This window comes from Somniosus microcephalus, chromosome 28 (assembly GCF_052327205.1).
Source record: "Somniosus microcephalus isolate GS21.2 chromosome 28, FLI_Smic_1.0, whole genome shotgun sequence".
NCBI lineage: Eukaryota > Metazoa > Chordata > Chondrichthyes > Squaliformes > Somniosidae > Somniosus > Somniosus microcephalus.
In genome coordinates this window covers 41953418-41981305 of record NC_141014.1, presented here as the reverse complement: position 1 = coordinate 41981305, position 27888 = coordinate 41953418, and the positions used below count along the sequence as shown (strand labels likewise).

At 47.6% G+C, this 27888-nt stretch overlaps 2 protein-coding genes across 3 annotated transcripts in view; one reads left to right on the top strand and one right to left on the bottom strand.

The window, feature by feature from the left end:
• Nucleotides 1–27888, top strand: part of LOC147099667 (parvalbumin beta-like) — a 114928-nt gene that overhangs the window by 35656 nt on the left and 51384 nt on the right. The gene's annotated exons all lie outside the window — the stretch shown is intronic.
• Nucleotides 2586–12796, bottom strand: LOC147099668 (retinoic acid-induced protein 3). Its single transcript, XM_085969019.1, has 4 exons — nucleotides 12619–12796; nucleotides 9169–10145; nucleotides 6881–6951; nucleotides 2586–4029 (listed from the first exon to the last, which is right to left on the bottom strand). The coding sequence occupies exons 2-4, from the start codon at nucleotides 10142–10144 to the stop codon at nucleotides 3910–3912; spliced, it is 1167 nt and encodes a 388-aa protein (XP_085825145.1). The 5' UTR covers nucleotide 10145; nucleotides 12619–12796; the 3' UTR covers nucleotides 2586–3909.

Below are 27888 nucleotides of genomic sequence, written 5' to 3'. Positions count from 1 at the left end.
TTGACCTTTACGGGAACATGTTGCCATTGTATGATCTCAATCTCCCTTCTGAAAGCCTCCCATTGCTCCGATGCGGATTTTCCTACAAGTAGCTGATCCCAGTCCATTTTGGCCAGATCCTGCCTTATCCTATTAAAGTTCAGTGAGTACCAGCTATGCTCTGGTACCTGATCTAAATGCCCATGCTGTTGGCCGGGGTATTGATTATAGAGAACTTCACAGTCGGGACCGATCCACTCCTCAGCCATGTCCTCACACATGCACCTCCTACCAGCTGGCACTAGATAGTGATCAGAGGCAGGATCCTCTCTGATTTGCCCCTACCCCACGACCCAGGGGTGCTGAAGCTAATGTCGGCCCCTACAGCAGCCCTGGGTTAGTTCAGTTAATTTAGCACAAACTAGAGATCTAACCAGGGAACGTGTACCCGAGCCACTCGATAAACTCACTGACTACCGTGGAGCCCTGCCTGGTTATCCAGTACGATGTAAGGTAGTGGAGTCAGCTTATAGATGGGGTGAGCAGGAGAGCAATGGCAAAAGGTGCAGGGGTGGGGAGTGGAATTCTGTGGGGAACAGGTGTGGGAGACAGAAGTGGAGGATAGGATTGAGAGAGAAATGGGGATGGAGACAGAGATCTTGGGACAAGATGAGAGACAGAGAAAAAGAGTGAAGTGAAAGATGTGTGTATGTATTTGTGTGTTGGTGAATTTTAAACACCTCCATTAAATCTTCTCTTAACCTTCTTTCCTCCAGTGGAATCAGCCCCAGGATCTTGTGTCTCCTCAGAACTCTAGTTTCGAATCTCTGGCATCATCCTGGTCAATCTGCACCTTTCATGGCCTTTCCAGAATGGGCCCCCAGTACTCGAACCAATGCTTTGTATAATTTACGTGGCCGTCTTGTTTCGTGTTCTCTACGCCTCTAATTATAAAACCCAAATAATGTTGGCCTCAGAGTTAAGTTGCTGCCTTTAGTCAGGCTGATGGAGGAGGGGCACGAGTAAAAACAAACATCAAGTTGTTAAAGTGATGTGTTGCACATTTTAAACCGGTTTATGAATAGTTACCTTCAGTTGTTGGCTGGAGTTGTGTAAACTCCCATCACATACAACAGCATTAAAAATAGAGAGTGAAGCAGTTTTAAAGTGACTGTTTTTCTTTATCACAGGGTGGGATTGGGCTGTGTGATATCAGTGAAAGCAGTGCTGATCAATTGGAGTAAAATCCCTTGTAATGAGGGTACGAATCGAGATGAGCTTCCAACCACATATCCGCGCCATAACTAAGACCGCCTATTTCCACCTCCGTAACATCGCCCGTCTCCGCCCCGCCTCATCCGCTGCTGAAACCCTCATCCATGCCTTTGTTACCTCTAGCCTGGACTATTCCAACACACTCCTGGCCTCCCACATTCTACCCTACGTAAACTTGAGCTCATCCAAAACTCGGCTGCCCCGTGTCCTAACTCGCACCAAGTCCCGTTCACCCATCACCCCCTGTGCTCACTGCCCCGTGTCCTAACTCGCACCAAGTCCCGTTCACCCATCACCCCCTGTGCTCACTGCCCCGTGTCCTAACTCGCACCGAGTCCTGTTCACCCATCACCCCCTGTGCTCACTGCCCCGTGTCCTAACTCACACCCAGTCCCGTTCACCCATCACCCCCTGTGCTCACTGCCCCGTGTCCTAACTCGCACCCAGTCCCGTTCACCCATCACCCCCTGTGCTCACTGCCCCGTGTCCTAACTCGCACCAAGTCCCGTTCACCCATCACCCCCTGTGCTCACTGCCCCGTGTCCTAACTCACACCGAGTCCTGTTCACCCATCACCCCCTGTGCTCACTGCCCCGTGCCCTAACTCACACCCAGTCCCGTTCACCCATCACCCCCTGTGCTCACTGCCCCGTGTCCTAACTCACACCCAGTCCCGTTCACCCATCACCCCCTGTGCTCACTGCACCGAGTCCTGTTCACCCATCACCCCCTGTGCTCACTGCCCCGTGTCCTAACTCGCACCGAGTCCTGTTCACCCATCACCCCTGTGCTCGCTGTCCTACATTGGCTCCCGGTTTAGCAGCGCCTCGATTTAAAAATTCTCATCCTGGTTTTCAAATCCCTCCCTGGCCTCGCCCCTCCCTATCTCTCTAATCTCCTTCAGCCCCACAACCGCCCCCGCCCGAGATATCTGCGTTTCTCCAATTCTGGCCTCTTGAGCATCCCCCGATTTCCTTCACTCCACCGTTGGCGGCCATGCCTTCTGTTGCCTGGGCCCCGAGCTCTGAAATTCCCTGCCTAAACCCCTCTGCCTCTCTCTCCTCCTTTAAGACGCTCCTTAAAACCTACCTTGTCATCTGCCCCAATATCTGCTTATGTGAGCCGGTATCAAATTTTGTTTTATTAACGCTCCTGTGAAGTGCCTTGGGATGTTTTACTATGTTGAAGGTGCTATATAAACACAAGGTGTTGTTGCAGTGACTCCTGCTGTGTGTGGGGCTGCTGATTCACTATCACCCAAAGACCAGTTTAACCCCGCGTGCTTCCCTGTCGCACTGTTAACCAACGGATTTAAAGACACATCACACAAATCCTTGAAATAAACTTTATTGCAGCTACAAAATTGCTTCATTTCAGTTTGGCAGAACAGTATAAACACTGATGTCTAACACTTTAAAATAGATTAAATAATATTTACAACAAAAATTACACATGCATTTTACAGTTAGACAATAATTACACTCTGTTCAATTCTTTTCACAAGTGCATCGAGAGAGGCAGAAAAAGCAGGAGGGTCAGTCGGGGTCACCTCTGACCTTTTCCATTACACAACTGGATTGTTTAGTTTGGGGAAATAAATCGATATCAGGGATTGAATGTGTCCGGCTGTTCAGATACGATTAATTCTCCCTCCGAGGCACAGAGACATGAGCTGAGCCGGCAGCGCTGAGGGGGCCGGGCAGTTTTACTGATTAAAATACAAAGTTACAAGATACAGATCAGAGTAAGGATGAGAAATGTCCCAAATCCAGGAAGGTGTTGGGGTTTGGCTGCCTGGGCTGTGCGGATTTAAGTGAGTGGTCGGGACTCTGTGGCCCGCCCTAGTGCCCCTGGGTTAGGGGAGGGAATGGGTGGGGGATTCCGCGCACCTGGTCACTGCCCAGCCACTCCCCATGGAAGGTGAGGCGAGTGGACAGGCCCAGGCTGTGATTACTCCTCCGCACTCACTCCTGAATAATGGCCACTTGGACTGGGTACGTCCTGGAAGATGAAGATAGTGGGGTCACAACCCAAGAGAGGGAGGGAGTCAACACCTTCAGGAGAGGTGGGGCAAAGTGGAGAGAGAGAAAGAAATTCTGCACTGTAAACACAGCATCAACCGAGGAAGCTCACCCCAAGTATTTATAATACACACGCTCCGACATCGGCACCAGCAGCATACATGGAGGATATATCCTTCGAGCCGTGAGAGGTGGCAAAATAAATCTCAGGCTCGATAATCTGATTCATTTTGCAGATTAAAACATTAATTTGTTTTTAGTATTATATTCCTGAACTCCGGTAAGTGTCTACATGTGCGATATATAAATGATCATAATATTCAGCAATTAACAAAGCCATGCCAATCTCCAAAGGATTCGCAGCGCCAGCACTTTGTGCTATTGAGTGAGAAGCAAGCAGGTAACAAGACTGTGATTCTTGGCCCCTGTTTACACATACTTACACGCTTCACATCATTTTGTGAAAAGCAAGTGAAAGGTTTTACATATTCATCGGCCGAAGCCTCCGGGAACTTTCACGGCTCAGTGAAGCCTCGCCATCAGCATGCTGAACTCTGATGAGGAAGGTGTGTTGAGTGAAGTGGGCAGCTCCAACAGGTCTGGCCCTGCTGCCTCTGGGTGACCCTGCATTGCTCTAGAATGTAGTCTGTCTGTTATGGTGGTTGAGGTAAGGATCTTGTAGGAGGGGTGTGGGGTAGTAGTTGGGCCTGGTCTGTGGTCGAGGGATTGTAAACTCCTGTGGCGTGGCATATACCTAAAACACAAAGTAAGGAGCGTTAGATTAGAGTCATGGGCAACAGTGGATCCGTTTACATAACCGTTGACCGTGGGACCAAGTCCCCAGATTCAGACTGCGCTAACCTCAGTTAGCAGTTCAACTATCAGATAGCTGCGTTCCTGATCCTTCGGTTCGAATCTCAGATGAGAGGCGTGCGGAGTTTGTCCGATGGGCATTTCCATCTTCCATGTTATGGGGTCTGTAACCCCATTCCCCAGGAAAAGGTGCTGTGTGACTGGAGCAGCCATCCGCTCACCTGATGGGAGTCTCACGGTGGAGCTGGACCAACTTCTCTCTCCACTTCTTCAGCCCTTGAACATGGAGCGACAGCAGGTGTGGCACCTCGACCAGCTTTGGCTGCACAGCTGATTTTGAACGACAGGTATTTGGAGCCGTGAGTGGGAGTCGGTGCTTCCACCCCAGCTGTTACTGGGTAGATTTAATAGAGGCGTATGAGAGGTTTAGATAAGAGTAGATAGGGAGAAAACGTTTCTACTGGCAGGATGGCCGGTTAGGATTTAAGGTAATTGGCAAAAGGACCAGAGGGAAGCTGAGGAGATTTTTTTTTTTTTTTTTAATATAAATACACACATATATATATATATATATATATATATATATATATATATCTCACACAGCAGGGGAGTGGGACTAATTGGAGAGCTCTTTCAAAGAGCCGGCGCAGGCACGATGGGCCGAATGGCCTCCTCCTGTGCTGTGTGATTCTATACCCAGGCTGTGGGAGTTTAACAGTGAAGGGCCTGAGAATGAGAAAATCTCCACACAAACCTGCTATATTAAAAATAAACCTCCGTCAACAACTTTTGGAAGATTATTGGGAGGAGTTCATTGTGTTGCCCGATTCTCATTGTTCCCTGTCACTTAGTTGAGGAGTGGGCTCGAGAAGGTGGGGAGAGTCAGAGTTTGGTCTACAGATTCCCTGCCTGGCGCCTGTGGATTTGCCCAGATGCCGACAGTGTAATTTCAGTTCACAGCCCCAGTGGTAACAGCGGAGGCCAAACTGCCCATCCCAAACCATCCTAGTGGGCCATAGCGGTCCTTTCAGAGCTGGCAATGCTTTGAGTTGATGGAGTTCCGTTTAACTCTTCTGTTTCTGCAATGAGTGATCAGCATGTGGAATGGGATGTGGAGCAGAGTCGGGAAGTGGAAACCCTGGGATCATTTCAGGATAGTTCAATGCGATGATGGATATAGATTTTTCACCCTATTCCCACCAAACTGCTGACCACCCAACTTCCATTTCTGGCTCCCATGTTAGCTGATATTGTTAACAGTTCTCTCTCTTCAGGTACTGTCCCCCTCTCCCTCAAATCTGCCGTCATCACCCCTCTCCTCAAAAAACCACCCTTGACCCCTCCGTCCTTGCAAACTACCGCCCCATCTCCAACCTCCCTTTCCTTTCCAAAGTCCTTGAACGTGCTGTCGCCTCCCAAATCCGTGCCCATCTTTCCTGCAACTCCATGTTTGAATCCCTCCAATCAGGTTTCCGACCTTGCCACAGTACCGAAACAGCTCTCAAAGTCACAAATGACATCCTTTGACTGTGACAAAGGTAAACTATCCCTCCTCGTCCTTCTTGACTTGTCTGCAGCCTTTGACATGGTTGACCACGCCATCCTTCTCCAACACCTCTCAACCATCATCCAGCTGGGTGGGACTGCACTCGCCTGGTTCCATTCTTATCTATCTAATCGTAGTCAGAGAATCACCTGCAACGACTTCTCTTCCCGCTCCCGCATCGTCACCTCTGGTGTCCCCCAAGGATCTATCCTTGGCCCCCTCCTATTTCTCATCTACATGTTGCCCCTTGGCGACATCATCCGAAAACACCGTCAGTTTCCACATGTACGCTGACGACACCCAGCTCTACCTCACCACCTCTTCTCTCGACCCTTCCACGGTCTCTAAATTGACATCCAGTTCTGGATGAGAAGAATTTTTTTTTTTTTTTTTATACAATTAAATATCGGGAAGACCGAAGCCATTGTTTTCGGTCCCCGCCACAAACTCTTCCCTAGTCACTGACTCCATCCCTCTCCCGAACATCTGTCTGAGGCTGAATCACACTGTTCGCAACCTTGGTGTCATATTTGACCCTGAAATGAGCTTCCGACCACAAATCCGCACCATAACTAAGACCGCCTATTTCCACCTCCGTAACATCGCCCGTCTCCGCCCTTGCCTCAGCTCATCCGCTGCTGAAACCCTCATCCATGCCTTTGTTATCTCTAGACTTGACTATTCCAACACACTCCTGGCCTCCCACATTCTACCCTACGTAAACTTGAGGTGATCCAAAACTCGGCCGCCCGTGTCCTAACTCGCACCAAGTCCCGTTCACCCATCACCCCTCTGCTCGCTGACCTACATTGGCTCCCAGTTAAGCAACGCCTCGATTTCAAAATTCTCATCCTTGTTTTCAAATCCCTCCATGGCCTCACCCCCTCCCTATCTCTGTAACCTCCTCCAGCCCCACAACCCCCTGAGATCTCTGCGCTCCTCTAATTCTGCCCTCCTGACCATCCCTGATTATAAATCGCTCAACCTTTGGTGGCCGTGCCTTCTGTTGCCTGGGCCCTAAGCTCTGGAATTCCCTGCCTAAACCTCTCCGCCTCTCTAGTATAAAGCTGTACAGTGCTCGAGAACAGCTGCCTAGAAGGCAGCACTCACAGGAACATAACAACAGGAGGAGGCCATTAAGCCCTCGTAACCCTGAATATCCTTGTCTAACAAAAATCTAATCGACGCAGGACAACAGGCGGAGTAGAGAGAAAGGTTACTGTTGGTAGCAGGAGGCTGTACTTACATTGGTGCTCACTGGGATGTGGTTACTGTTCCTGGGTGAGGGAACATTATCGTCGGGGTTCATGGCGAGTCCTGTGTAGTCAAATGAAATCAAGTGTGAGAAAATCTGATAGATTGATGAGTTTGCAACCCGACCCAGTCATTACGCTTCAATAGATCAGCCCAGCCACCCTCCCAGCTTCTCAATCCCTTCTCTCTACCTTTATACAGATACATCCTGAGAATTTGTATATAACCGATTAACGGCCTCTAATCTTGCAGAAATCCTAAGAGCCCCATGGGCAGACTGGCACAGAGCATCAAGACAAACCCAAATGTTCCAACTTGAGCTTCTCACAACAACAATTTACATTTGTATTGTGTCTTTAACGTAGAAAAGATCACAGGGCACTTTATGGAGGGAGGGAGAGAGGAGGAGAAAAAGATAAAGGGCATAAAGGGCACACACTGTTGCACACCAACCCACGCCCATATAGCATTCAACTGATTCCCAATAAATCTGTCCCATGTGGGTTCCTCTGTGGGGCGGGAGTTTGTGTTTTGTTCCTGAGCACAGGTGAAACCACTGGAGCATCTATTCATACTTCAACCACTCCAAAATAAAATCTCAGACTGGAGCTTTGAAACATTGGGATCTTCGTAAACCAGTAGTGCCTTCTGTGGAAATAGTGCCACCACTGATTGCAGCCTGGGACAGAGTGTGGAAACCCGGAGCTAAAGACCTCACTCTCTTTTGGATCATAGAAAATTTTCCGTGGCGTTTTCTGATGGGGGGAGTCTGGGCCCAGCATTTGCCTGTACATTGCAAGGGTGGTGAAGCTGTTGATCTACTTTGAGCGGCAGGCACAGACGTGCAGTTTAACCAACATATTGCTATATCAAGCACAGTGTTACCAAACAACAACTCCCACTCCATTGCATCCCATGAATAAAGTTCACCTGTCCGCTGATGGTTACAGTGCAGGTCCCAGTGTTGAATGGAAGATTGTAGTCTGATGAAAACAGTTATTCATCATCTCTCTCTAGGATGTCCCTGACTATTTCTTAAACCCCTTCGGGTGCATTCACACTGTCACCGCAGTGTCAGTGTGGAGTGAGTCTGCTCTGCGCTAATGCTGCTGCTGTAATGCACAGGCAACCTAGATCCGAGTCAGAGTCCAGCCTGGCATTGGAGTGAAGAGGAGAGACTCCCTGGAGGGTGCAGTCTCACTCCACTTCATACAGGGGTCCGTTTGAGCCTTGACACTCGATTAACACTCAGAGGGGGTGAAATTGGTCTCGGGTGATGGGGCAAATGTGGCCATAGCGAATCGCAGCCTGGTTTTCACCCCGCCCGATTCTCTTTTCCATTGAAGTCAACAGAAAGGAGAAATCGGGAAGGGTGTAATAGGTGCTGTCGATTCACTATTGCTCGTTTTGCCCCATTACCCAAGACCAATTTCACCTCCCAGGTTTAATGGCAATGCCAAGCACATTCTAAACTTATGGGGTATGAATGCGTTGTTAGAGAAGTGGTTTTCAGGAGACTTTCTCCTATCCAACCAGCTTTAGATTCCTGTTATTCCACTCCAACCCAACTTCATCCTTAACAGAATAGCAAAATACTGCGGATGCTGGAAATCTGAAATAACAACAGAAAATGCTGGAAATACTCAGCAGGCCAGGCAGCATCGGGGAGAGAGAAACAGAGTTAACCTTCTGATGAAGGGTCCCAGACCTGAAACGTTAACCCTGTTTCTCTCTCCACGGATGCTGCCTGGCCTGCTGAGTATTTCCAGCATTTTCTGTTGTTATTTCATCCTTAACAGATATAGCTCCAGGTCTATCATAGAGTCAGACAGCACAGAGGGAGGCCATTCGGCCCCTGGTGCCTGTGCCGGCTCTTGGAACGAGCTCTCCAGTTAGTCCCACTTCCCCAGCTCCTTCCCCATAGCCCTGCACATTTTTCCTTTTCAAGTATATAACCATGTTATAGTATTTTGTTTATTCAGAACCCCATTGATGTTATATATTCCATGGTCCTAACATCAGTTTAATTCCACTTCAGAATATTCTGCATTGCTAATGGAAGAGAGGATATTTCAGAAAAGGGGCATGTATTCAGCAAACTAGAAAAACTCACCAGGTTAGAGACACAGGATAAGCCCTTGTGCACCTCCTAGCCCCAATTCTGGAGTAGAGTAAAAATACATAGCAATAGGTCAAATTGAGATTTAACTTCTTGAATATGAATCTCGTCTTCTGGCTCTGCACATGTACCTGCTCATCCTGCATGGCACCATCACTCACCTCTGCTTGGCTCTTCTAAGAAGAAGACTTGGTTGTCCACACCCTTCATTCCCACATGTTGCTGATACGGAGCTGCATTAGCTGTCGGTTCATCTTCTGGCTTTGCAGGGCAGGTGATGTGCCGGAGTTCTGGGATCACGTAGAACAAGATAAAGACCCAGCCATTGGCAACCAGTGCAATGCTGAGGGTTGGATCGTCCCACTGGGGACTCCTGTTCAATGCGACGTTACCACGGACGAGCATAATAATCCACACCATCCAAATAGCTATGGAGAATAACATAGTGACGAATATGTGTGCACCGTGTTTCTTCCATTTTCTATATTGGCCACAGAAAGTGAACATGGAAAGGATGAAAGTCAGGGCCATGAGGAACATAACGTAGATTAACAACATGGTGAAGTCTCTGGAATTGTAATCACAGCTATTACCGAACCGGACACTGGCAAGCACCAAATACTCAATGGCAATGATGACTTGGACCAGTGTCAGAATCAGAACCAGGCCAATCATGTAGCACACCGTGAGACCTCTTCCTGAACGCACCAACTTCAGCAGCCTGCACACATGGGCCAGTAGGCAGGAGAAGCATATGGCAAAGAGAACTCCCCAGAGGAAGATCCTGGTGTGACATAACTGCTGATCCATGTTGATGATGAAAGCAAATGTCAGGCCAAAAATTCCCATGGTGCCAAGGAGGAAGATGCACTGGATGGGCACGCAGGCTTTTTTCCGACTGTCTGAAATGAAAGGGATGACGCCCAGTAGAACCACAATCAATATCAAGGTGATGACGATTCCTACAGCAGCAACAGCTTCCAGAACAATTCCCCAGACAGCGTCTAGATCGCACAGATTGAAGTAAAGTGCCAGCAGGTTCGAGCTGCAGCCTCTAGGAATGTTCTGAGCAGATCCACGGTCCAGTGCGGACAATACAAGCAAAAGGGGCAATGTCGGGATTATCTTCCAATTCATCCTGAAAGAAGAGATTATTATTACTAGTCAAAAGCTTAAAACATAGTTTCTCTGCTTGGGCATATTTCATAGATAGATAGAAACAAAGTTACCCCAGATCCATTATTTTAATATTCATTCTCGGAATGTGGGCGCCACTGGCAAGGCCGGCATTTATTGCCCATCCCGAGAGAAGGTGGGAACACACTGATGTGCACATGACACAACTATTGGGCTGGAGCGGGGAGTGAAGGACACAGGTGCAAGGATCTAGTGAACAAGAGGGACAGGTGCAAGGATCTAGTGAACAAGAGGGACAGGTGCAAGGATCTAGTGAACAAGAGGGACGGGTGCAAGGATCTAGTGAACAAGAGGGACGGGTGCAAGGATCTAGTGAACAAGAGGGACGGGTGCAAGGATCTAGTGAACAAGAGGGACGGGTGCAAGGATCTAGTGAACAAGAGGGACAGGTGCAAGGATCTAGTGAACAAGAGGGACGGGGAAAGGATCTAGTGAACAAGAGAGACAGGTGCAAGGATCTAGTGAACAAGAGGGACGGGTGCAAGGATCTAGTGATCAAGTGGGACAGGTGCAAGGATCTAGTGAACAAGAGGGACAGGTGCAAGGATCTAGTGAACAAGAGGGACAGGTGCAAGGATCTAGTGAACAAGAGGGACAGGTGCAAGGATCTAGTGAACAAGAGGGACAGGTGCAAGGATCTAGTGAACAAGAGGGACAGGTGCAAGGATCTAGTGAACAAGAGGGACAGGTGCAAGGATCTAGTGAACAAGAGGGACAGGTGCAAGGATCTAGTGAACAAGAGGGACAGGTGCAAGGATCTAGTGAACAAGAGGGACAGGTGCAAGGATCTAGTGAACAAGAGGGACAGGTGCAAAGATCTAGTGAACAAGAGGGACAGGTGCAAGGATCTAGTGAACAAGAGGGACAGGTGCAAGGATCTAGTGAACAAGAGGGACAGGTGCAAGGATCTAGTGAACAAGAGGGACAGGTGCAAGGATCTAGTGAACAAGAGGGACAGGTGCAAGGATCTAGTGAACAAGAGGGACAGGTGCAAGGATCTAGTCCCCTTGACATTCAATGGCATTACCATCGCTGAATCCCCCACTATCAACATCCTGGGGGTTACCATTGATCAGAAACTGAACTGGACCAGCCATATAAATACTGTGGGTACAAGAGCAGGCCAGAGGCTGGGAATTCTGCGGCGAGTGTCTCACCTCCTGACTCCCCAAAGCCTTTCCACCATCTACAAGGCACAAGTCAGGAGTGTGATGGAATACTCTCCACTTGTCTGGATGAGTGCAGCTCCAACAACACTCAAGAAGCTCGACATCATCCAGGATAAAGCAGCCCGCTTGATTGGCACTCCATCCACCACCTTCAACATTCACTCCCTCCACCACCGGCGCACTGTGGCTGCAGTGTGTACCATCTACAAGATGCACTGCAGCAACTCGCCAAAGCTCCTTCAACAGCACCTTCCAAACCCGCGACCTCTACCACTTAGAAGGACAAGGGCAGCAGACGCATGGGAACATCACCACCTACAAGTTCCCCTCCAAGCCACACACCATCCTGACTTGGACCTGTATCGCCGTTCCTTCACTGTCGCTGGGCCAAAATCCTGGAACTCCCTTCCTAACAGCATTGTGGGTGTACCTACACCATATGGACTGCAGCGGTTCAAGAAGGTGGCTCACCACCATCTTCTCAAGGGCAATTAGGGATGGGCACTAAATGCAGGCCTAGCCAGCGACGCCCACATCCCATCAATGAATAAAAAAAAGAGGGACGGGGGAAAGGATCTAGTGAACAAGAGGGGCAAGTGCAAGGATCTAGTGAACAAGAGGGACAGGTGGAAGGATCTAGTGAACAAGAGGGACGGGGGAAAGGATCTAGTGAACAAGAGGGACAGGTGGAAGGATCTAGTGAACAAGAGGGACAGGTGGAAGGATCTAGTGAACAAGAGGGACGGGGAAAGGATCTGCCGAACAAGAGGGACAATCCTAACCCGGGGGTCTCATCCTGTCAATCATTGCTTGCACCAGCCGAGGGCGCAGTCCCGGATCGCTGACTAAAATTCCAACAACGCCCTGAACTCCCTTCATTTCATCGAAAGTCAGCAAAGAGACAGATCTGCAGCGAGGAGAGGCGGAGATTGAGCAGCGGGCCAGTCTCCCCTCCTCTGATGGTGGGGAGAGTTCACACTGGCCTCCCCACTCCAGAGAACCGCAGGTCATAAAACCTTCACCCCCCTCCCCCCCCCTGAGCTCAGTGAACGGGTGAAAATGGAAGAATCCAGCCTGGGATCCCGGGCTAAATTATTGGTGAAACTTTTTAAAGAAAAAGTAGGAACGGAAAAAAAAAAGAGTAAAAAAGATTTGGTAAAGAATTCAGCGCCTGTTGCCAGGTTAATTTTTTTTTAACCACCATATTAGTAATTAATCTTTAAACGGAGCCAGTGCGGTCCATACCTGGCAGAGGTTGCGGTTCCTGGCTCGGTCTTGGTTAATCCTCGCTCGGTGCCTCCGCTCACTCACTGACTTTATAGCGGCCAGCGGTGCCCAGGTGTGGGGGTGGCCAGGTGTGTCGAGATTGACGTCAGCCCTCTCCCGGGCGAGTCTTGCCCTGACGCTGCCGGCAGGGACCGAGTGGCTCCTGTGATTTTTTGATTGTCACATGGCCGGGGACAAGCACATTCCTGCAGACAGCTCGCCTAAATCCGCACTACCTTCCTTATTATTCACACTACACTCATTCTACAGCTAGTATCCATTCCTTTTATAAGAATTAATTAATAAATAGGAGCAGGAGTCGGCCATTCAGTAAGATCATGGCTGATCATCGCCACTTTCCTGCCCTACCCCTTTTCCCTTGAGAACCCTAGAGTCCAAAAATCTATCGATCTCAGCCTTGAAGATACTGAAAGACTCAACATTCACAGCCCTCTGGGGCAGAACATTCCAAGAACTCGCATTTCACAGCCTCAGGACATCCCAAAGCGCTCTACAGCCAATGAAGGACTTTTAAAGGGTAGTAGAAGTTTGGAACTCTCTTCCGCAAACTGCAGTTGATGCCGGGTCAATTGTTAATTTTAAATCTGAGATTGATAGATTACTGTTAACCAGAAGTATTAAGGGAAATGGGGCAAAGGCGGATATATGGGCCTAGAAATTCAGCGGCCTGCGCCACCAGTTTGCGCCCAAAGAGGGCTTTTGCGCCACTGTGCAAACCTACCGCGATATTTAGCGGGGCGCTAATGGCGGCGTTAGCCAGTAGCGCTGCGCCGCCACCGATGACGTCATCGGTGTGCGCAGCGCCCCGCTGGCCATATTTGGTTGCTGCCGCCTCCCCCGCGCCGGCCGCAAACAGCGACCGGTACACAGGGCCTACCTGTGCCGGTAGTGGGGCGAGTTAAGGTGGAGGTGTGGCCGGCCGCTTTTTCGGCGGCCGCCTGCCCGCACCTCCGTCCCCGGCCTCCTTCACCACCCCCCCACGGCATTGCCGGCTGTTTCCAGAGAGCCCGGCACTTCTCCTTGGTGCCGGGCTCATTTGCCGGCACTCGCGAGCGGGGATCGCGCTGTTGCAGGCACCTCCCCCTTAAGACTGAGAGGAAGGCCTGCAGTACCGCAGGCTGCCGTGCCGCAGCGGGTGGCGCTACGGCACTTTGCATGCCGATATTCAGTTTCAGCGCCCCAAGCGGGGCGCCGAAACCCTTGTTTAGCGGCCGGCTTCCACTTGGGGCGCTGAAAGTGAATTTCCCGCTGGCGCAAGTGGCTCCGCGCGCAGCGGTAATTCCGGCGCCCAGGCGAGCTGGGCGCCCCTAACTGAATTTCTAGGCCCATGGAGTTAGGTCGCAGATCAGCCATGATCTCATTGAATGGTGGAGCAGGCTCAAGGGGCTGAATGGCCTCTTCCTGTTCCTATTGAAGTGTAGTCACTGTTGTAATGTAGGGAATGAGGCAGCCAATTTGCGCACAGCAAGCTCCCACAAACAGCAAATACGTCTCTCTGGCACTCATGCCCTGAAATACTTCACCAGACAGGTCCTATTTGGTGTCAGCTGTGGCTCAGTGGGGAGCTCACTCCCGCCTCTGTCAGAAGCTCGTGGGTCCAAGTCCCACTCCAGCAACTTGAGCACACAATTCAGGCTGGCACTCCCAGTGCAGTACTTAAGAAATAGGAGCTGGAGTCGGCCGTACGGCCCCTCGAGCCTGCTCCGCCATTCAATAAGACCGTGGCTGATCATCGACCTCAACTCCACTTTCCCGCCCGATCCCTTGATTCCCCGAGAGTCCAAAAATCTGTCGATCTCTGCCTTGAATATCCTCAACGACTGAGCCTCCACAGCCCTCTGGGGTAGAGAATTCCAAAGATTCACCACCCTCTGAGTGAAGAAATTCCTCCTCATCTCAGTCCTAAATGGCCGACCCCTTATTCTGAGACTGTGACCCCCTGGTTCTAGACTCCCCAGCCTGGGGAAACATCCTCTCAGCATCTACCCTGTCAATCCCTGGAAGAATGTATACATTTCAATGAGATCGCCTCTCATTCTTCTAAACTCCAGAGAGTATCGGCCCATTCTACACAATCTCTCCTCATAGGACAGCCCTCTCATCCCAGGAATCAATCTAGTGAACCTTCATTGCACCGCCTCCAAGGCAAGTATATCCTTCCTCAGCAACTATTGAGGGAGCGCTGCCCTGTTGGAGATGCCATGTTTCGGATGAGACGTTAAACTCCCGTCTGCCCTGTCAGATGGACGGAAAAGAACCCAAGGCACTATTGGATCAAATCAAATCAAATCAACTTTTATTGTCATTGTTAGTGCACAAGTGTAGTACAACGAAATGTAGGCTTGCGGCTCCCGAGAGTGTACATTTAGATTAAGACAATTGAACATTCAACATACATTTGGCTTGTAATACATTAACATAAACATAACCATAATAAAGTGCATTGGCAGATGTGCAGGCTTTAGAGTTTATTTGTGGAGTTCAGCAGGACGACAGCCCTGGGAAAGAAGCTGTTCCTAAATCTGGTCGTACGGGTGCGAATGCATCTGTGGCGTCTCCCAGATGGCAGGAGGGCGAACAGACTGTGGCTGGGGTGGGTAGGGTCTTTGATGATGGACCGTGACCTCCGTAAACAGCGTTTCTGGTATATGTGCTCTATGGTCAGTAGCCGGGTGCCGGTAATGCGTTGGGCAGTTTTGACTACCCGCTGCAGGGCTTTCCAGTCATAGTAGCTACAGCTGCCATACCATACTGTGATACTGGAGCAATGTTCCCTTTAGTCTGCGCCGCGCTCTGCAGCCCCCGCGCTGCACTCTGCAGCTCCCGCGCAGCCGGCTTTTAAATAGGAAAAACACACGTGAATGTATTTTGAATGGGCTTTGTAACTCGCCGAACTTTACTGCGAGTTTGGAAATAATTCCAGGAGTTCGCACTGATGCTTAAGGTGTTGTTGGTGGGGACGTCGCATGTGGCTTCACTGTCCCGGGGGCAGGGGCGGCGGGCCTGGAGTCCAGTCTGATCCTGGTTGCTATCCAATGGCCCTAACTGGAACAGAATGTGTGTGGACATTGGGCAAGAACAGGACCACGATGTCTCCGTGGTGGAATAGTCTGACAAAACCCGCAGCCTAGACTCACACATGGAAATTGGTCACTGTGGTGAGAGACTGTGCCACAGACATTGACTGTGGATGAATCAGCACAAGCAGGAAGAGAGAGTAACGGAGAGAGTGAGAGGCAAACAATGCCTCCCACAGACAGCAGTGGGCCGTACTCTGTGCGAACACCGAGGAGCCCCAACTCCACCACTCCAACACCAACATTTAGATGATCATTTTATTCGTAAACATACAACATTTTTGTCAATTGATTTTACTTTGAGTGGGTCTGAGAGTTTCAGGCAGCAGCCAATCACTCGTTCCCTGACATCGTTGATCGCGGGTTTTGATTGGATGGGAGCAATGACTGGCAGAGAGTAAATGTTCCCGGAGCCCCTCAGATTGGCCGCACAGCTGGTGTTGGTCAAAGTTCCAATGTTAGTTTTCCTTCTCTCTAATCCTCTCCCCGCCTGTGTCCTGAAGGTGTTGACTGAAGTAACTAAAATTTGTGTTTAAGGTTTTGTTCATGTGTGTAATGATCAGTAACATGTCATTCTAGAATGGTACACTAGGTGGAGCTGTATGTTTAGTAGTGGGCTACCCATAAGGCAGTAGTCAAGATGGATGCCTGTACACTAGTCCACATGGCTGAATAAATGACTAGCTCAAGCTAGGCTGTTCATAATGAAAACGTCTATTTATTTATGAACATAACATGGTACCAGGATTGGTAATATCTGCTGAATATTGTGAAACACGACATGGAGAATTTGAAGCCACCGGAGGGTTTGAAACTCATGGGGAATGTCGACTGCAATTGGCGGACTTTCAAACAACAATTCGAACTCTACATTGCTGCCATCAGGTTCGGTACGAAGCCAGACGCAAGGAAAATAGCGTTACTGCTCACAGTTGCAGGCCCGCAGGCGATAGAGGTATTTAATACATTTGTGTTTGATCAAGAGGAGGACAGAGAAAAGATGGACGATGTGCTAAAGAAGTTTGATACACATTGTTCTCCCAAAAAGAACGAGACCTATGAGAGGTACATGTTCTGTTCACGGACACAGCAGCAAAATGAGACTTTTGATAGCTTTGTAACCAATCTGAAACTGAAAGCACAGACATGTAATTTCTCTGAACTGAAATCATCCATGATTCGTGCCCAGATTGTGTTTGGTATTCATGATAAAAAGGTCAGGGAACGACTGTTGAGAGAAACCGAACTAACATTGGAGGATGCTGTGAAAATATGCCATGCCAGTGAGCTAGCTCGGCAGCACGCAAAGACTTTCAGTGAAATTAATAATGATGCAACTGTAATGAGTGACTGTGCTGCTGTCGGTGCTGTGTCCTACAAGGGGAAGAAACAGGGGCAGAACTGAAATGCAAAGCAATCGGAGGATGGAATTTTTAATTGTAAACGCTGTGGTTACCAGTGCCAGTCAAGACAATGCCCAGCGTTTGGGAAAATGTGCACAAAATGTAATGGAAAGAATCACTTTGCCAAACAATGCTTTTCAAAAGTAAAAACAAAGAAAGGGCAACAAGTCAATGTGATTGAGGACACTGATTTAAGTGAGACATTTTTTGTAGGAATGGTGTCATGTGACAATATTGAAAAGGATACAGAAAATGTGCAGCCCTCAGGAATGGACAATGCTGAACATAAAGTTAATGCAGTAAAAGAGGACAAATGGATGATGCCACTGCAGATAAATGGAGCATTAGTTACATTGAAACTAGACACTGGGGCAAAAGCAAACTTAATCAGTATGAGTGACATTAAAAATATGAAAGAAAAGCCCAAAAATACAGAAAAAGTCAGTACTACTGAAGAACTATAATGGACAGAAAATAGATAGCTTAGGTGTATGCAGACTTAAAGTGACAGTCAAAGACAAAGTGCATCATCTCATGTTTTCTGTTGTGGCTGAAGGACTTGATTCACTATTAGGTGACAAAGCTTGTGAGGACTTAGAACTGGTCAAGAGAGTCTACTGTATAAACTGTGCCATAAGCAGACCAGATGACTCAGTGGATTCTGTAGTGAGTAATTTCCAGGATGTGTTCAAAGGATTTGGAGTTCTACCATTCACTTACAAGATCCAGCTAAAGGAGGATGCTCAGCCAGTGGTACATGCTCCATGGAGAGTTCCAGCACCCCTGCGTGACCGGCTCAAGAAAGAACTGGACAGAATGACCACACTAGGAGTCATCAGGAAAGTCGAAGAGCCAACAGACTGGGTTAACTCCACGGTATGTGTAAAGAAAAAGAACAATGATCTAAGAGTATGCATGGATACAAAGGACTTAAATGCAAACATAAAACGTGAACACTACCAGATTCCCAAGCGAGAAGAAATCACCAGTGAAATGTCAGGTGCCAGATACTTCACAAAGCTCGATGCCTCACAAGGATTTTGGCAACTAAAATTGGATGAAGAGAGCACCAAATACTGTACCTTCAACACACCATTTGGCAGGTATTGTTTTCTCAGAATGCCTTTCGGGATAATATCTGCATCTGAAATCTTTCATAGAGCGATGGAACACATAATTGAAGGTCTGGAAGGAGTTCGGGTCTATGTTGATGACATCATCATCTGGGGCTCCACACTGAAAGAACACAATGAGAGACTGACTAAAGTGCTACAGAGCATACGCCGGAATGGACTGAAGCTCAACAAAGCCAAGTGTCAGTTTGGTGTCCAGGAAGTCACTTTCCTAGGAGATAATCTATCTGGTAAAGGAATAGAGCCAGATATGGAAAAAGTAAACGCCATACTCAAAATGCCCCAACCCACTGACAAAAAAAAGGAGTGCTACGCATCATGGGGATGATAAACTTCGTTGGAAAGTTCATTCCTAACTTGTCAGCCAAGACAGCCTGTCTGCGAGACCTGCTACATAAAACAAATGAGTTCGCATGGACAGAAAGACATGAACAAGAGTGGATGAACCTCAAAACAGTGCTGACAACCACACCTGTACTCACCTTCTTTGACCCAACAAAGAGAATCAAAGTGTCAACGGATGCATCAAAAGATGGCCTAGGTGCAGTCTTGCTACAAGCAGAGGGTGAAGATTGGAAGCCTGTTGCCTATGCCTCCAGGTCTATGACTGATTCTGAGTGTCAATACGCCCAGATTGAAAAGGAATGTCTAGGCTTGGTAGTTGGACTAGAACAGTTCCATGGCTACATATATGGACTTCCCACCTTCACAGTTGAGACAGACCACTGCCCACTGGTTGCCATCATAAAAAAAACCTGAATGAGATGTCTCCAAGGATTCAACGACTCATGATGAAGCTGCAAAGATATGACTTTGAACTGATCTACACACCAGGCAAACACATAGTGTTAGCAGATGCACTATCCCGAGCACCCACAATGAGTCATGTGAGCTCTACTGAGGAAGACGTGGATGTTCATGTGAGTATGGTCACTGCTGCGCTGCCCGTGTCAGACACAAAATCAAAGCAAATAGCAGAAGAAACAGTAAAAGATACAGTGTTACAAACAGTAATAGAGAACACTCATCATGGTTGGCCAAAAGGTTCCTGTCCAAAGTACTATCACATCAGGTCAGAGTTAAGTGTCGCAAGTGGACTATTACTAAAACAGAACAGAATAGTCATTCCACAGGCTCTACGTCAAGACATGCTCAAAAGGATTCATGAGGGACACTTTGGAATTGAAAAATGCAAAAGGAGAGCAAGAGAGACACTGTTTATTGGCCTGGCATAAATAAGGACATTGAGAACATGATAGGCATATGTGAGACATGTCAGAAACATCAAAACAAACAAGCAAAGGAACCAATGATAGTAGCTGACTTACCAACAGCACCATGGCAAAAGGTTGGTATGGACCTCTTTCATTTGAATGGTAAAGACTATCTAATAGTGATTGACTACTATTCTAACTATCCTGAGATGGCGCTGCTCTCAAGCACATCAGCAAGCAGTGTCATAATGCATGTTAAATCCATCTTCGCCAGACATGGAATTCCCAGGATTGCCGTTAGCGACAATGGTCCGTGCTTCAACTGTAAGGAGTGGCAACAGTTTGCAGCACATTATGACTTTCAACACATCACATCCAGTCCTCTGTATGCTCAGTCGAATGGTAAGGCAGAGAAAGGTGTTCAAGTTCTCAAACAGCCACTGAAGAAAGCAAGTCTGATCCTTATCTTGCCCTGCTGAGCTACCGAGCCTCCTCTTTAGACTGTGGTTCTTCATCTGCTGAACTCCTAATGGGTCGCAAGTTGTGCACCACGCTACCCTGCTGTGCAAAAGAAAGGCAGAGTAAGGAACTGAGACAGAGACTTCAACTGTTAAAGCTGAAACAGAAATCACACTATGACAAGTCATCCAAGACTCTGAAACCATTGACAAGGGATGATGTTGTCAGGATTGAGGATTCAAATGCATGGAACAGGAAAGCTACAGTTCTTGAGGAAGTAGGACCAAGGTCATACACTGTTAGAACTGAGGAAGGACAGATTCTCAGGAGGAACCGCCGTTCCCTCCTGAAAACACAAGAAACTATCCAAGAGCAAATCGATGACAATGCCGCAACTGAATCTTGTCACTCACCACCAGAACAATCTAACACAAACACACATACAGGCTCTCATGAAAACACATCAGACTTACCTGTGCTGAGAAGATCCACACGTGAAGTAAAAAAGCCTGATAGACTTAATCTTTGAGTACAAGGAAAACTATAATAAAAGAATGAAAAGCTTAGAGTTCATAAAGTAAAGCTTTGAAAATGTGTTGACTGTTGTGAAGATGTTTATGTTGTTATGATTGATTGATATTGATTTTGTTTAACCGCTAAGGAAGGGGGATGTAATGATCAGTAACATGTCATTCTAGAATGGTACACTAGGTGGAGCTGTATGTTTAATAGTGGGCTACCCACAAGGCAGTAGTCAAGATGGATGCCTGTACACTAGTCCACATGGCTGAATAAATGACTAGCTCAAGCTAGCTGTTCATAATGAAAACGTCTATTTATTTATGAACATAACAATGTGTATTACGTTAACAGGAGGTAGTAAATTGATCAAAATGTCAGACGCCCGCTCCGTAGTTGTGATTAAGAGGACTTGCTTGTACAGAAGGTTGTATATATATATATATATATATATAATGTTTAACCACTATCAAAAAGTTGAGAAACAAGACATGAAAGACAAGGTTAAAGGAAGTTTGTAATGTACAAAACTAAAATGGCTGTCTAGACAGGGGTGATGGGAACTAATCACAATCTACCTGCGTGTACAAAAGAAGTAACTTGAGCTTGTTACAAGAACAGGAACTGTTATCTTAAGAAAACAAGTTACTGAACAAACCATCGGGCCAGAGACAAAGGGTGCTTGTTGACTAAGCCAAGGCCGCAGTCACAGAAGATCCCGGAACCAACGGATAACAGAAATGTGATTAATGTCATGCTTGATATTCAGACGTTGATAGCTTTGCACCTGTCCTGAGGGCGGGACGCAATTTGTGTGTATAAATGTAAACATAATCAGGGTATCGGTGGAGTCATAGAAACATAGAAGATAGGAGCAGGAGTAGGCCATTCGGCCCCTCGAGCCTGCTCCGCCATTCAATGAGATCATGGCTGATCATCCAAATTCAGTACCCGGTCCCTGCTTTCTCCCCATACCCCTTGATCCCTTTAGCCTTAAGAAATATATCTAACTCCTTCTTGAATATATTTAATGAATTGGCCTCTACTGCCTTCTGTGGTAGAGAATTCCACAGGTTCACCACTCTCTGGGTGAAGAAATTCCTCCTCATTTCTGTCCTAAAAGGACAGAAGTCAAATCTGAGAAGGGTCTCAGAAGGTTCTCCCCAGGCCTGTGAAAATTAAAGGCTCGTTTTGAACCATCACTCGAAGTCTGTCATCTGTACCCAACTAAGCGTCGACCTTGTATATCACTTGGTCCGCTTTTGCTCACATCAATTGGCATAGTCGGCAGGATCACAGACCCTTGCTGGTCCATGGGAACGTTGAGCTAGAGAGGGTGAGTACGTTTTAATTTACCACCCATAAATTAGAAAGCTCAGAACATACTGTGAGATCGGGTAAGGCTGTGATTAAAAGAACTAAAAAGAGACAGACTCGAGAAAGTGGTGCGGTCCGGGTAGCCGGGAAAGCGGCAAAATCCTCTAAGCTGGATAGGCGGCAAAACCCTATAAATACGTGCAAAGTAAAAATAAGAATTCTTAGAAGGAAGGACAGAAGAGAAACTACCCACGGAAGGTAGAAACCCAGAATGTCAAAGAAAGGCTCAAACACAAAGGAGGAGGGACCATCCCCTTGGGGATATCTCAACTCCATCACCCGCTATTTAGCGGACAAAAATCAGAAACTCATTGAAACTATGAAAAAGAAAGGATGGGATCCCGAAGACAGTGCAGAAAGACAAAGGGCTTGGTGGAGGGGACAAACCAAAGATAAAGAGAGAAAAGGGGGAATGGTAATCTTAGCTTGTTACCAGAAACAATGTAAGGAGTTGAAACAGAAGGAAGAGGAAGAAAGGGAAGAGAAAGAAGTAACAACTCCCAAATGTTAAATCTGTGAGTTGTTCAAGTAATTAATACTGAGACTTAATCAGTAACAATAAAACAGGTCTTTACTGGTTGGAGGTAGGGACTATACGTAGGTCTTTACTTCATGCCCACAGGCGGGAACTGAGGGGAGATCAGTACCCACAGTACTATTTATACCCCTATGGCCAGGAGTGGTACTGCGTATCACTACGCCCAACAAGTAGTGCAGTCCTGTCCATAGGTTCAAAGTAGCACACATATTACATACACAACATTCCTCCCTTCCTAGCTTTACAGTCATCTCCCCATTTAACATAACGTAATAACATATATACATATATAACTTCAGGTTTACATAACAGAATAACATAGATACATAGATAACTTCATGTCAAAACAGATCACAGATTCAGTCTCTGCGGAAAACAGTTCACAGATTCAATCTCTGTGGTGGAGTCGGTTCACGTTGCTGGAGTGACTCATTCAATAGTCCTTCCATGGATTTAACAGTTTGAACTTCCGAACTGAATTGGCTCCGTTCGGAGGGACCACGTGTGTGATCTGGTAGAGGTGATAATGGTTCAGATGGGTCATCTTCTGTTTTTACTTTTCCTTTTCTGCTTCTTGGAGACTCTCTGGGCTCCATTGTCAGCTGCCACAGCTGCCAGCTGCATGCGCAGTTCCTCCTTCTCTTCCTCCTGTTTCCGTCGTAGAGCCAGCTTCTCCCGATGTTCCGTAGACTTTTGGTGCTCCTCCATGATTTCTGCACTTTGGGAGTCGAAGTTACAAGCTGGGCAGGACAGGACATCGTAATATTCGGTGTCGTCCACCAGGTCATAGTAATATTCGGTGTCGTCCTGAGCTAGACCAGTGAGAGGGTCGTCTATTTCCTCCATACCCAGCTGGACGTTAGCCAGCTCTTGTTCCAAATCCAGACATCTTTCCTGAAGAGACTTCTTCATGTGTACCTCTGCATCCAGCTTTTTCTGGGCTTTCAGCAAGTCGTTTACTAGTGACCTCATTTGTGATTTTAATACTTCAACTTCCTTTGGAGATTGATTGATCGGACTATGCAATCCCTCTACCGGAGCAGCTGTTTCAGCGGTCTGTTGTTCTACGTTGACGTGAGTCAGCGTACTTTTGGCATCCAAGGGCTGCTCTGTTGCAGTCATCTCAGTCTGTGTTGCCACCTCAGCTCTTCCAATAACCTTTGAGAGCTCCGAACCCCTTTCGTTTGAATATTTAAGTTCGTGTTCAAGTTTTTCCCATTTCAGAGTCCTGTCCTTCAGCATATGCAGGAGTTGGCTGACCGTTAACTCCTCTGACATCAGACGTTTTGTGTGCTCCTGTTCCATTTTCTCCATCAGCTGCTTCTGTTGTCTTTCCAGATTCTCCAACTCTATATCAAAGAACTCTTTCGTTGCATTCAACTCTTGCTCACAACGGCGAAGCATTTGTTCTAATTGCTGTTGTAGTTTGAAATGGAGTTGAGTTCGAGCCCGGTGTCCCTCAGAAATGGGCACATCAGTAGACTTGCCAGACTCAGAATCCACAGTTAAACTATGTTGTTGTTGCTCAGTGGAATTCTGTGCTGAAACTTTGTCTTTTGCACCTGAGTTGGGCTTACCATCATCCGTTCCAGAGTCTGGGCCGACTATCTTCACCGAGTTCTCACTCGTTATTGTTTGTAGGAAATGCCAGTCCATATTCATTTTCCTAATCCACTCCCGTCCTAGTAGTGGAGGACCTCCTTCAGATATCACATATAAGTCCATTATTTGACTGTCTTCGCCCTTGTGGACCACTGCAACCTCTATTTTCCCGATGGGGTACACTCTTTGCCCCGTGTATGTTTCCAATATAATCCCCGTATCCTGTAGGGGAATATGTTGGAATAACTTTCCGTAATCTTTCTTATTTATGACCGTCAATGCCGATCCAGTGTCCAATTCCAGTTTTACTTGGACTCCTTCTATCTGAAGAGTGACCCAAATTGTCTGGAGGTCTGCACCCTTACCAGCGTTGAGTACTCTTAAGCTAGCCAGTTCATTACTGCTAGCGTCTGAATCGGACTCCTGTTCGGTCACCTTGTGTACCTTTGCGTATTTTCCTTGCGGTGACTTCTTGTTGCTGGTCTTCTTCGCTGACCGGCATACTCTAGCTATATGTCCAAGCCTACCACAAGTTCTACATTCTTGGTTTTTAAACCAACACTGGTTCTGATCATGCGTTGTCTTTCCACAACGATAACATTTGCCAGAACTCACACCCAATTTGTGTGCACTGAGCTCCGGTGACCGTAGCTGCATTACTGCCGTGCCTCTCGCTGCGGCTTCGTGTGCTGCTGCCATAGTGACCGCCTTCTCAAGCGTCAGCTCATTCTCCTCGAGCAGTCGCTTTTGTGTATCCTGTTTAAATAAACCACACACAAATTTGTCTCGAAGTGCCTCTGTCAGTCCCGTTCCAAACTGGCAATATTTCGCTAATTTACGCAATTCCAGCAAATAATCAGCATTGCTTTCATGCTGTAGCTGCCTTCTGTCGTAAAATTTGAATCGTTCCGCTAGCATCAGCGGCGTGGGGTTTAGATGATCTTTCAGGACAGTAACAATCTCATCGAACGTCTTATCCGCCGGTTCATCTGGTGATAACAGGTGTTTCAATTGCCCGTATGTCTTCGCACCCATTAAATTTAATAATGTTAGAGCTTTATCTTGGTCACGAATTTTATTGGCCTTACAATAATTTTTTACTCTTTCAACATATATGGCCCAATCTTCGAGGTCACTATCAAAGGTGCTAATATTCCCGTGTTTAGGCATTGTAGATTTGCAATTTCTCAGATTTTTTTTTTTTTTTTTTACTGCTATCCAAGATGGCGGCTTCCCGCTCTTGCCGTCGTCCTCCGCCCACAAAATGGCGGTTTTCCCGCGCTTGGCGGTCTTCACCCGTCCCCCAACGCCGTCTCCCTTCAGCCCCCGAGTGCGGCCCTTATCTTCGCCGCGATCGCCCGAGTGCAGCCCTTATCAGCGGATGCGATCGCTGGATCGCGAAGCGGCTCTCGGCTCTTATCAGGAGATGCGATCGCTCCGTTGAAACGCCTCCCGCTCGAAGCGGCTCTCGCGCCCTATTCCTCCAGCTCCCCCAGCCCCGTTCGTGCGGCCAACGCGGTCGACTGCCTGTCGCGTCGCTGCCCGGCTCAGACAACGGCTTACCCACCACCAAGCTGGAGAAGAAGCTGACGGTCGCCGATGGAGGCTCCGAGGTCAGGATGTCTTCCAGTGGGGTGGAGAGGGTGGAAACCTCTCTGCAACGTCCTGGCTGTGGACGAAGCTGCCGTGGAGTGACTGCCGCAGGGTCCGAATCAGACTCGTCGCCAGTGTTAAATCTGTGAGTTGTTCAAGTAATTAATACTCAGACTTAATCAGTAACAATAAAACAGGTCTTTACTGGTTGGAGGTAGGGACTATACGTAGGTCTTTACTTCATGCCCACAGGCGGGAACTGAGGGGAGATCAGTACCCACAGTACTATTTATACCCCTATGGCCAGGAGTGGTACTGCGTATCACTACGCCCAACAAGTAGTGCAGTCCTGTCCATAGGTTCAAAGTAGCACACATATTACATACACAACACCAAACAAAGAGGGAAGGGATACCCGGTGGCGGCAGCCAACTCCAGCAGTACGCCCGTATACCCAAAATTATCAGGAGATGGTCATATAGATTGGGGTGGGTTAGAAAAGGAAACAGCAGAATACACTGGAGAGAGGGACTGGCCGGAGCCACCGCCCTGGCCAAAAGAAAAGAATCTCCCACCACCTTACAATCCGGCACACCGCAAAGTGAAAGCGGCCCCAATAAAGACTGAAGTAAACCCCGGAACACCCGCAGTCCCGGCAGTTCCAGCAGTCCCAGCAGGGCCTGGCAGACAACCAGCGGCAGTTCCAGCGATTCCGCAAGGGCCCCAAGTAATTCGAACTACGTATCAACCTTTTAAACCCTTAGAGAGACAAATGTTGGTGGATAAATTACCCCAATTACAGGTACGAGAAAATAACTACCCATTTTGGCAAAAAATGAGGGAATTAAGAAAAAGTCACAATCTGCACAATAAAGATGTGGATCAGTTGGTACGAGCAAAAATTCCGAACGATCACTGGGAACAATTAGGTCAGAATTTCAAAGACGGAAGCTGGTGTTGAACGTTGAATATTACACACAACCAGTCACAAATTGACTATGACGCCTTTAAACTTGCAGTGGAGGGAGTGATGGGACAAGCTCCAGTAAACTGGGCGGCTATAACCAATATAACTCAAGACAAGGGAGAATCTGCTGTAGGCTATAGCAAACGGAAATGGGGAAGATTCGTGGGATGCTCCGGCATTATTAACCACACAAGGGATAATCAGTGTTTTCTACAATCATTTAAGGCCGGATTAGGTCCCGCACATCAGGCAGCTATACGATTAGGAATCATTACAATGAACACCTATGATGATTTAATTAGGTGGGCGACCGAAGTAGATAACATGCAAAAGGCTAAGATAGCTGCAGCCGAAGAGTTGGAAGGACAGGAGGAAGCAGTAGGGATAGCAAGCTGCTATGCTTGCGGTGGAGAGGGACATTTCGCTAAAGAATGCAAACAGAAGCAGGGAGGAGATGTCCGACCAGCATCGGATCCAAGACCAACCTGCCACAATTGTAACAAGCCAGGACATAAGAGAGCGGACTGTTGGAATAAAGGAGGAGGGAGAGAAGGTCAGGGGCCGAGATAAAAGGGGGGTCCCCAAAGAGGACAGCCAGGAGGGAATGGGGGGGAAGGGGAATTTCAAAAGATGGATGAGGGAAGAGAAAGGGAAGCAGGAGGATAGAGATAGAGAGAGGCAATGCCAGAGGGAGTATAGGGAATATAAGAACTGGAAAAATACCAGAGATGAGAGGCGATATGGGTATGACTCAGATGATGGAGAAGGAGACGATGTATGCACCATGAGACAAATGAGAGACATGATGAAGAAGTTGAATACTAAATGAAAGATAGCGGCCCTCGGGGAAAATGGTGAGGAAGACCCAAGAGTGTTTGTTGACACATTGGTAGGGGGCCGGCAGTGCAAAATGTTGATAGACACAGGAGCCTCAATCTCACTGACAGATTTGCCCTTGCCCCGAACTAAACTTTCGATTAATGTGGCAGGAATAGGTGGAAGAAGACTTAAGGCTTATAAGAGCGAAACAATTCTATTAGAAATTGGATGTATAATAATACCTACACATTTGTGGGTATGCGAGAATACTGAAGGAACAATCTTAGGGATAGACTTACTGCGGGAAGTAGGAGCTTTAATCGACCCTAAAGTGAATAGAGTGTTCTGGCCACCGGATCATAAGTCGAACAAACAAACGGTCCTGGGAAACAAAACAAATCGGGTAGGAGCAATTAAGATTATAGACCCTGAATGGGATAAGAAGGGACTATGGGCGATCCCAGGCAGAAAATATATTGGGGTGTGGGCAACGCATAAACAAGGTTGTGGATTAGTCCAAACCCCCC

Bases quoted from the DNA above. Each gene is read 5' to 3' on its own strand.
- LOC147099668 (XM_085969019.1), bottom strand. From the start codon at position 10,144: ATGAATTGGAAGATAATCCCGACATTGCCCCTTTTGCTTGTATTGTCC. The intron at 6,952-9,168 runs GTGAGTGATGGT...TTGACTACACAG, and splicing joins CTTAGAAGAGCCAAGCAGAG to GACTCGCCATGAACCCCGAC. The intron at 4,030-6,880 runs GTAAGTACAGCC...TTTGTGTTTTAG, and splicing joins ACATCCCAGTGAGCACCAAT to GTATATGCCACGCCACAGGA.